The sequence below is a fragment of the Acomys russatus genome, chromosome 5 (genome assembly GCF_903995435.1).
Source record: "Acomys russatus chromosome 5, mAcoRus1.1, whole genome shotgun sequence".
Taxonomy (NCBI): Eukaryota; Metazoa; Chordata; class Mammalia; order Rodentia; family Muridae; genus Acomys; species Acomys russatus.
The window spans coordinates 43843545-43854487 of NC_067141.1; the positions used below are offsets into that span (position 1 = coordinate 43843545).

General features: G+C 46.5%; 1 protein-coding gene across 2 annotated transcripts in view; it reads right to left on the reverse strand.

The window, feature by feature from the left end:
- Entrep1 (endosomal transmembrane epsin interactor 1) overlaps nt 1-7318 on the reverse strand; it is a 54517-nt gene extending 47199 nt beyond the window's left edge. The window contains exon 1 of one of the 2 annotated variants that reach the window (XM_051146265.1): nt 6917-7318. In XM_051146265.1, the coding sequence (XP_051002222.1) occupies nt 6917-7303 (387 nt within the window). In that variant the 5' untranslated portion in view covers nt 7304-7318. The remainder of the gene's footprint in view (nt 1-6916) is intronic. The other variant, XM_051146266.1, reaches the window with a different exon arrangement.
- Nucleotides 7319-10943: the final 3625 nt, after the last annotated feature.

Genomic DNA, 10943 nt, shown 5'->3' on the forward strand with positions numbered 1-10943 from the left:
ATGCGCTGAAAAGTAAGTTTAGTCAGGTCTGACAGAGCTGGTTTACATTCCCAGTACTTTAGGAGGCTGAGGCCAGAGGATCACAAGTTCAAGGCCAGCCTGGCCTATGGAGTAGCTTCACGGTCAACTGAGCAAGGCAGTGAAATTCTATTTCAAAATAAATAGTGAAAAAGAAGGCTGGGGCACAGTGAGTGGCTCATTCCTCAGCACAGGGGTGGGGGCAACACAACTGCATCCCAGTTCCGGGTGGGAGCCACTCAGTCCCGAACCCACACCCTGTTGAGTTTTACCCAGTGGCCCTGTTCTTTGCAAATGCAGTGAATCCCAAGGCATTCTGGGAACACTGTGAGTGGGTAGGGGAGAAAGGGAAAACAAAGGAAGGAGAAACAGAGGGTTAGAAGCCTCTGGGATGGTGGCAGGAAATGAGGCTCTGCTTTGAGGGCGGTTCCTTTAAGAGTTCAAGACTCAAGGAGCAGATGCTTGTGGCATCCACAGATGCTTGTGGAAGGCAAGAAGTGAAACACGAAACACATTCTCTAGGCTTCACCTCACTCTGTGCAGCAGTGTCTGGGCTCTGACAGGAAGAAGTCCAGGAAGTCCATTAGCAAAGGACTCACTCAAGTATCGCGAGCAGCTTCTAGAAGGCACTTGGTAATGACAGGCACCAATGAATGAGTGAATGAATGAATGATTGAATACCACCAGAAATAGAACTTGCTTAAAGATGACTGCTTAAGCCTGAACACATTCCCACCTGTGGTGCTTCCTGAAAGAGTAGAGCCGCAGAAAAGGACAGGACATCAGCATTCTTCCATTCAGCACAAGACGCAACAACATGCCCTGAATGTGCGGGTCAGGACTCATCGTCAGCACCAAACCAGCTCCGGATTATCATAACCCGGGACCTTATCACTTCTCTTTCTCTCCTTGTACGTAATTCCTGAAGCTCATAGGCACGAAACAGATCTCTCCTCTTCCTGATGACACAAAGGAAATGACCCGCCATGTGTGGTCAATGCTTTAATTTTCCAGCTTAGAAACAATTGTTAAAATCAAAAGCTAATGCTTCTACCGCCCTAGTTTCCTTGGCTACTCCACAATCACACCTTCAGGCAAAACCGTTCTGCCTCCTCTGTCAAAAACTGCTAGATCTAAACAGGTGTCTTGTAAACAGGCAGAAAATAATTTATCAAACTTCTCAACAACTTATCTTTCCCTATAACTAAAAAGGGGTGTGTGTGTGTGTGTGTGTGTGTGTGTGTGTGTGTGTGTGTGTGTGTGTGTGTGAGAGAGAGAGAGAGAGAGAGAGAGAGAGAGAGAGAGAGAGAATCTTCCCATTTTATAGCATAACTCATTTGAAAATCTGAGTAAGTGAGCAGTGACATCAAAGCTGGAAATTTTGTTTTTTAAAAACCACATGAACAACCCAATGTAACTCCCTCTACTCTTTTATTAACTGTAGCTCAGAGGTGCCATCTCCCACAATCCCAATGGAATCAAAATAGTATTAACTAACACACACCAAAACTGAAAGCCCGGACAACACAACCTAAAGAAGACAGCAAGCTCTTCTTCCCTCAGCCACTTACCACCTGTATTTAAGGATACCTGGCCAATCTCTTAGCGCTACAAGTTTCGGGCAAATAGTAATTAACCAAGGTTGGCAAGGGGGAAAATGATCATAGCATGCTCAAGTAAAAACATCTAAATGGTTTTTCCCCCTGAGACAGAATCTAATTTAGCACAGGTGAGCCTTGAGCTGGCTGCCAAGGATGATCCGGAAGTCCTGATCTGCCATCTTCCACCTCTGAGTGGCTTAGATTATATGACAGACAAGTGTGCTTCCATCACCGGTTTAGCAATGTTGGGGATTGAACCCAGGGTCTCTGGTATCCTAGTTAAGTGCTCTACTCACTGAGCTACATCTACAGCAGGTGAAAAAGAACGTTTACATTAGGGGCCACCACTGAGCTGGACCAGCAGGTAAAGGCATTTGCCACCAAATATTACAAACTAAGATGTGGGACCCACAAAGTAGGAGAAGAGAACTAATTCCAGGAATTACTCATTCATTCATTCATTCATTCATATTCTCTCTCTCTCTCTCTCTCTCTCTCTCTCTCTGGAAATTTAATTTTAAAAAATAAAGATTATGCCAGGCAGTGGTGGCACACGCCTTTAATCCCAGCACTTGGAAGGCAGAAGCAGGAAGATCTCTTGTGAGTTCGAGGCCAGCCTGGTCAACAGAGCGAGTTCCAGGACAGCTAGAGCTGTTATACAGCTGTTACACAGAGAAACACTGTCTCGAAAAAATAAATAAATAAGTAAATAAATATTATATCAAAATGGTGCCTTCACATTGCTTCATATTGACTTAAAAGTGTGAGAAGGCTGCTTATAGGACTTGATTCCTAATGTCTTTTCAAATAGATAAAGTAGCACCTTGGGGGTCAGACAAGTGGAAAAAAACCTCAGCTCTGACACTTTCCCAAAGATGAGCATGGAAAACAGCCTTGACTGTGCCATTTAACAGCATGTATGTGTCTCTTGAACCTGCTCTTACATTAAACACAAAGCAAAAAGCTTTATAAAAACCAACTTAAGATTTGCCAGCTTTGCTGATGTGGCAAAGGTAAAGTTGGCCATTCACAGTCTGGACGGAGGAGAGTTTTCTCCAGAGCTCACATGTGGATCCCAAGTAGCGTTAGGCTTGCGGACCACTTCCTCTCAATACTAGATCAAAGGGCTGAGTGAGCTAGGTGTAGTTCAGGAGCAGAGCTCTAGCCTCTGTCCCTGACTTCAGTGCCCAGATCTGCAAAAAGGAGGGAGAAGAGAAAGAAGGGAAGAAGGAACCAGAAAGAGACTCTAAGTGGACATAACCCATGGTATGGCTAGCCAGTGAAGTATCACTCCACAATTAACAGGAACAACTTAGTGCTAAACTAGATGAGCCTTGAAAATATCCTAACTAAAAGAAGTTATTTGGTCATAAAAGACCATATACTGTAGGATTGTGTGTGTGTGTGTGTGTGTGAAATGTCCAGGGTAGAAGTAATCTACAGGGCCAGAAGTAGGGAAATTAGGGGCTGGAAAAATGGATGAGAGGTAAGAGCATTGTCAGTTCTTCCACAGGTCCTGAGTTCAACTCCCAGCAACCACATGGTGGCTTACAACCATCTACAATGAGATCTGGTGCCCTCTTCTGACATGTAGGCACACATGTGGGAAGAATGCTATATAAATAATAAATAAATGAATCTTTTTTAAAAATTAAAAAAGAGAAAGTAGGGAAATTGGTAGTATCTGGACAGAGGAGTGGGGAAGGGGAGAGAAGGGAGATCTCGGGTTGATTAGAAAAAAAAACTTCCCAAAACCCATTTTGATGATGGCTCAGTGAACCCACAGGGAACTACCAGACAGCATTCTCACCTGATGGTGACTTGTCAGGCATGCAGGCTACAGCTCAATAAAGCTGGGTTATTTTGTTTTGTTTTCATGTCCCCAGTCCCGAGTCACAGTTTTTCACCATTTTCCATTAAACACCTTCATTCAGCCACCTGAGTTTGTTATAATGTGTCATTAGGCCCCTTCTTTGAGAATACACACTGGAGTATTTAATAGCTGAGGTTGCACATCTGTCATTTGCCTTAGAATAACCCAGTGGTTTTTTTTTGGGGGGGGGGTGCCAGATATTCAAATGTTGCTAGCTCCTGAGGCTCGTGATGGGTCAACACATAGGGTCATTAATCCTCATTTCTACATTCGTTAAAACTTTTTTTTTTCATAATGAAATGTTAAAAGTGGAAGGGAGTCTTAAGACATCCCAGTCACTGATCACTTCTATTAAATCTCTCTCTCTCTCTCTCTCTCTCTCTCTCTCTCTCTCTCTCTCTCTCTCTCTCTCCCTCTCCTCTTTCCTCCCTCTTCTCCTCCTCCTCCTCTTCTTCTTCTTCTCTCTCTTTCTCCCCACCCCCCCATCGAGAAATACACACATTGACATTTTTACACATGGAATTATAATGATATAATACTGAGATTTTTCAAAACAATATGGGAATTTTAATGTGCCAAGTGGACTGGGAGTACAAAGAATCTAGTTCCTGCTTGACATTCCTTGTTCTTGCACCCATCAGGACACACAGGACCAGTGGCAGAGCCTAGGCGGGGATACAGGTGAAACCACTGTTCCAATGGCTGCAGGGTAGCTGCAGTTTTATTATACTGTGTCTGCTTAAGTCTAACTTTTCTCATAATACAGAATTTTTTAAGCCCTCTCTCACCTACATGGGTTTAAAACATGATACAAGTGTAGTATTTTTCTTCCTAAAACACCAAGAGAAGCATGCCATATAATGATGTCTGCTTAAACCCTATTTAGTTGTTCTGAGGATGCAGTTAATATTCATTGGTTCTGATGCCACTTCACAAATTCTAAAGTCAACCTAAGGAACAGGTCATACATACACAAAGAAAGAATAAGTGACATTTACAGGTCTGAATACTGACCTAGGGGCACAGGGTGGACTATGACATACAGAAGAGAACCTCTGAGTTCCAAATTCTTGATTCCTTCAGATCTGCTTACTGCCTGAGGACAAGCCCAGCCTGTGACAAGCTCAGGCGCCATCCAGCACATTCTGGTTTGTGAGCTTTCTTTTCCATGTCACCAAAAGCCACCATGACTTCATTGACAGCTAAGTGCACTTACCTCTGAAATAATTCACAATTGCAAACTGAGTTCAGACTTTAATTTTAGAGAAGAAAAACAAATGTGTGTGTGTGTGTGTGTGTGTGTGTGTGTGGTGTGTGTGTGGTGTGTGTGCACGCGCGTGCATGCGTGTGGTAGCAGAGAATAACACTAGAGTGTAGATACACTCTCTACCATATCTTATTTTTTGAGAATGGGTGTCTCATCCGATTGGCTGGCCAATGCATTTCAGGGATCTTCTGTATCCGCCTTCTTTCAACCCCACCCCAGGCACTGGGGTTCAGGCACTCCCCGAACACCTAGCTTTTAGGTGAGTTCCAGAGATCCAAACCCAGGTCCCCATATTTATACCACAGGTGCTTTATTAACTGAACCATTTCCCAAGCACCCTCCACAAATCTTCTCAATAAACTAGCTATCTTGAGAGAACAATGGATTGTGGTTTTACAAAGAGTTAATCCACAAAATACATTCAAGATTCTGGCCCAGATTACTTAGAGGAAAGAAATGCAGCCATCAGAATGACTAGCTGGGCTGAGGTTGCGGGGGGGGGAAGGGGAGGGAGCCTTATTATCCTGGTTGCTACTGTACTTGGAGTACCCACATTTCAAGGTACTCCAGAACACAAACAAACACAGTAGCAGAGTCCAGGGACAGAGCTATAGGGTGGAATTCTATGTACCTAATACATAAGTTGTAGACTTCGCTCACTATAGCAGAAAAGGACTGAGGTCCCAACAGAATCTTTCAGCAAAGGTGTTTAAAAGAAAACAAGATTGACATTGGGTGATACAAAATTCTGGGTGAGGCCAGAGAAACCTTGTGTTCTTAATGTTCTCATTCAAGCAGTTACTCTAGGTTCAGCAAGTTCTCCCACATTTTTGAAATTTGGTCTTGACTCTTGATATGTTTTAACCAGCAGAGCACAAAATGTACACTCAGTGCAGATCGTAGAAAGAGCTATAGACATCACCAGGCTTCGAACCGCTACCCAGATCTAGCCAATGGACAGGACATTCTCCACAGTTGAGTGGAGAGTGGAGTCTGACTTTCACACAAACTCCGGTGCCCCATATTTGACCACGTCTCCTTGATGGGGAGGCCTGGTGGCACTTAGAGGAAGGATAGCAGGCTACCAAGAAGAGACTTGATATCCTATGAGCATATACAGGGGGAAAAGGTACCCGTCCCCTCAGTCACAGTCATTAGGGAAGGGAGTAGGGGGTAAGTGGGAGGGAGGGAGGAATGGGAGGATACAAGGGATGGGATAACAATTGAGATGTAATATGAATGAATTAATTTTTTAAGAAAAGGAGTTATGGCACAGTTAGGAAGCAAGGATGAGTAGTCACCTACAGAAGCCTGCTCACTGGCAGCCACTTTTCCCAGAGGCCAGGCTTCCCAATGCCCCATCGGCCAAGGAGGCAGGACCAGCTGCCAGGGCAGGACAGACATCATCGGAGCTAGCTACCCCACACTTGTGGAGTTCTGGGGCATACATCCATAATGACAGGTTCTGTTTCTTGTGCACCCATTTCTGCAGAGCAGCTTTGGTGGTTCCAGGAACCCACCCAGGGTTTGAGCCCTCCTTTAATGACCAGGTACAAGCTATCAGTCACACACAACCTCTTATTACCTCTGAGCTCCTTGGAGTTCAGTCATCCAACACCAGATACTCTCTCATTTATTCGTCTCTTAATGAAGAATAAAGACAAATCAACCCCTCCCACCTCCACTTCAATTTGTCACTTGTCAATTCCAGAAGTACCCCACCCTGTACTGGCATTGTTGTTGTATTGGTGAAGAAAACGGATCAAAATCCCTGCCCTATTGGAGTTTTACTTTACCAATGCAGTAAAGTATTCAGTGGCAAAAAAAAAAAAAAAAAAAAGTTTTAAATAATTTCTCCCAGCCACATGCCAATCCCTCGAAGAGCCTGATACTGTACTTAATGTTAACTTGACAGAAACAAAATCCTTAGCGTGCAAGGGACAAACACTGCCCAGGTGCAATCCAACTCTCCCTTCAACTCGCCTGCCTCGCGACACGTATCCCCCACCCCCACGCCCAACCCCAACCCCCACTCACTTCAGGTGACTTTAGGATCTGAGCCCCCCAACTGAAGTCAAACAAAAACAGCTGAGGGGACCCCTCTACATCCCCCTGCCCCAAGGGGTAGACCCCCGCAAAGAGGCACACGGTACTCACCGAGGAGCCTGCCCAGAACGGGCAGGAGTTCTTCACCTGCGGCGAGCTGCTCAGCGACAGCGCCCCGAAGCTGAGCGCCACCATACAGCAGCCCAGAATCAGCTGCAACAGCCCGAGCGACAGCAGCGGGCGGGCCGGCAGCAGCGCGGAGCCGGGCGCGGCGGGGCGGCGGGACGCGAGCGCTGGCGGCGGGGCCAGCGCGGCGGCGGGGGCGCAGCGGGGCCGGGCTGGAGGCTGTAGAGCGCCCCGGGGCCAGCGCGGCCGCAGCGGGGGCAGCGGCGGCTCCTGAGCGGCGGCGGCTGCAGCGCCAGGACCCCCGGCCTGAGGTCCGCCCGACAGCCCGGCCACCGGGCAGCAGGAGCCCGGGAGCACCACGGGCAGAGACATGGGCGCGCGGCGGGAGGGCGGTGCAGCGGAGCGGAGGGCGCCGCGTACCGGGCACCCGCGCCGGCGCCGCGCAGGACGGACTGCGCACGGCCCAACCACTTGCTGCCGAGGCCCGCGCCGGCCGCGCCCACCTGCCCCGCGGGGCCCGCCCCCCGCCGTTCCCTCTCGGTCACCCACGGTGACAAGTGCACCGCCGCCTTGGGGTCACCCAGGGAAAGCCTCCGGGCACGGCAGGGTCTGGCAGCTAGCGGCCCACGGTTCTCAGAGTCTGTCCTCAACCGTGCGCCACGGGAAACGTCGTGGACTCCGGTTCCTCCGAGGGCAGGCCTGAGAGTGGGACCCTGGCTGTTTTTAAATAGGAAAGGAATCCCGCGTGACTCTCTTTCCCCCCTTACGACCGAAGGAGGGGCTGTGGGCGACCCGACGGGAAAAGGTCCAAGCTGGGGAAGAGGACTCTCTCTGGACGGTACCCTTAGGGAGTGCGACCTACATCTATGGCCTCTAAGAGAGAGTTCCCGGCCACTGACGCTGCAGCCCTACCGGGAAGGAACAGGGTGCTTTCCGGGCACCAGAGTGGGAGAACAAGAGTGGCAAGCCCAGGTTACCTTGGGAGTCGCTACTCAGCATTCACGTTGGAAGAGCACAGGGCAGCCCTGTGCAATTAATTGGCAGGGGTCACGTGCTCCATCGTTCTAGCTTTGACCTGGAGCTAATTGGCATTACCTGGTAGAACACAGCACCCCAGACTTGGCAGAAAATAGTCTAATGAAATCTTAATCTGTTTGGTAATTTATAATACATTTATCGAGCTTTAAGGAAAAAGCAACTATTCGCCTTTGCACAATAGTTTCCCTTAATAGACCGTCTAGCCAGCTAATGTATCAGAGGTGAGATGCTGATAATGAACTTCTTTTCCAGGTAAGAACCAGAGCAGTGTCAGTTTGCAGCCAGTTGTGGCATTTGAAAGCGTGTCTTGATGGAGAGGTGAGGGAATCAAATGCCCTCCTGTTGAGGAAAACAAGAGAAATGCAGATTTGTCTCTGTGTTCTGTTTGTGAAGATTGTACTTACGTTGGACATTATGTCACACAGGATAATGTATTGCCAACGTGCATATGTTTGCATGCACACTTTTAAAATCATTAAACCGCCTGTGATTAATAAGGCCTAGGACTTCCTTTCAGACTGTTCACAGGAGTAAACTTCAAGGTTTGAAAGAGAAAGTAGATGTTTGTTTGTTTGTTTGTTTGTTTATGGACTTTGAAAATCCGATGTCTTGTGCAGTTAACAAAAACCAAAATCTACAATAGATGCTCTTAAGTTGCAGGTCAAAACGAGTTGAGTTTCTTCAGTGCTGTGTTATAACTTTTATCTTAAACACAAGCTTAAAAGTATTTAATTTCTAAGGCTGGATGATACCTTGCAATACAGTATGACTACTGAGTGTTCAGACGTTCTCTCAGCTAAACAAATCTGTTCTACTAGCCAGAGCCTGACACCAGAACCACACTATTGAAAATGCATCCGTTGTGTCTAAGAATGTTTGTGTTAGAAGTCAGGAAACCCTCCTTCCCTTGGGGGGATACTTAGGACTAGGACAGGGTTGGGGGAGGTGCTAATGACAATCCATTTCTTAATGCCAGTGCTAATTACACAGCAAGGGTCACTGTGAAAATCCATATAGTTGCACCTGGGGTCTATCTGCTTCTCCATGTTTTATACTTTAGTATCTACCTAAAAGAGTTCGAATGCCCCAAAGTTTCTAGGTGTGTTCTCTATGTAGAAACACGCAGTAGCAGAGATACCTGAAATCCACACATGGCTTTCATCTACCAGCTCTACTCATTAGAAGGTCACAGGGCCTCCCTCAAAGCGGCTACCTAAGGGAGTTTGTTTTTCTGTCCCCCCCACCTCTCTCTCCCCACCTCTCTCTCCCTCCCCCCTTTGTGTGTGTGTGTGTGTGTGTGTGTGTGTGTGTGTGTGTGTGTGGTGTTATTGTTGTTATCAACATTTATGGCTGTGAGATTCTTTTTCTTGTTTCCATAAACACGAATCTAGATAAAATTGCCCCAACCTTTACAGTTCCACCAATCAATGCCCTCTGGTATTTGTGCTTATCCTGTAACAGAGCTTGATTCCTCACAACTTCACACAAACACCTTCTTAGGTAAGGATTCAGTCATACTTGACTGAGTTGTATGAAACAGATCTCTTACAACAGTGATTCAGAGCCACTGAGTCCAGCTTGGTGTAGAAGGTATTCATAAAAAGAGCCAGGGAATGGGACTTGAGTGACGGGATGGGAAAGGGGAAGAGCAGGAGAGGCAACTGAACCTTCCTTACAGGGGAGGGAGGGAGTTCCTCCAAAAACAACAGGCAGAGTTAACAGGAATCCCCATCAAATGTGTGCACAAGTAGTCTCACAAGTCTCCATAGCCAGAAGACAGTTAGGAACAACCCAGCAGTAAGTCAACTAGATCAACATACAACTAAAATGGGGGTTACCCACCCAGTGGAATGAAGGGCATGGACCCTGGCAACAGGCTAAGTGAAAGGCAGTCAAAGAAGGCACACAGTATACCATGCTGTTTCAATGGAATGTCTACAGCAGACAAATCCATAGAGACAGTAAGTTACTTTGTGATTGTTGAGTGCTGGGGAAATGGAGGGATTGTCAGGGGAGGTAATAGCTAATAGGTATGGAGGGTTTTTGTTTTTTTCGCAAGGCGATAAAATATTTTATAGCTGACTGGTGACAACTGTACAATCCTCTAAATATATGAAAAACGCTGAACTATATCCTTTGTTTAAATGGACAAGTTATGCACGTATGTGAATTATGTCTCAGTAAGCATGTTACAAAATTAGGAAGATGCTGTGGAAAACTTGACCCAGATGCCTTATTAATATAGGTAAAAGTTCAAGTTAACAACAGTTACACCGTATTGTTTCGTGGAATCAAGAAGCCGATTGTTCTCAAGATAAAAGTCAACTCCAAGAAGGTTCAGTTACCTCCCACCCACTTTCCCACTGCCCATCACACAAGTTCTGCTCCCTTCCTTAAAGCCTTGTGCACAGAGGAGACCTACTCTCTGGACACTGTTCAACTCCCACTTTGATTTCTTCCATACTCCTCAGAAGACCCACCCTGCAAAGCTAATTAAAGGACACCTTATTCCTGTCACAGTAGGAGCTGGTGAAGACACTCTCCCCAAAGCATGTTCCTGGTAACCTGCCTCCAGCTGTTATGTTTTACACAAAGACAAGAACTTCTCTGAGTTTATGAACTCTCACAACCTCTGGAGCAACTTCTCAAAGGATGTTCCACAGAGTCAAGAAACCATCATGGGGGTGTGCCGTGCTGAAACTCAGGGTCACAGGCTTTCCCCAGCCCAGTGGATCCAGAGTCTCTACCAGATGGCCAGGGTCTTGTGTTTTAAATTGAGAGAAATATTGGTACCACAACAGTATCCAGAGTCCAGAATTCTTATGTGTGTAGTATCATATAGTAGAGGTCTAAGGACCGCCATTTTATTAGAAGGCAAGAGTAGAGTGTTTGGTTTAAAAGCAAGCTCATATGTACATGTTCTGAGGTGGGGGCTTTATTGGTTCCCAGCTAAATATTGCAACACAGGTGACCA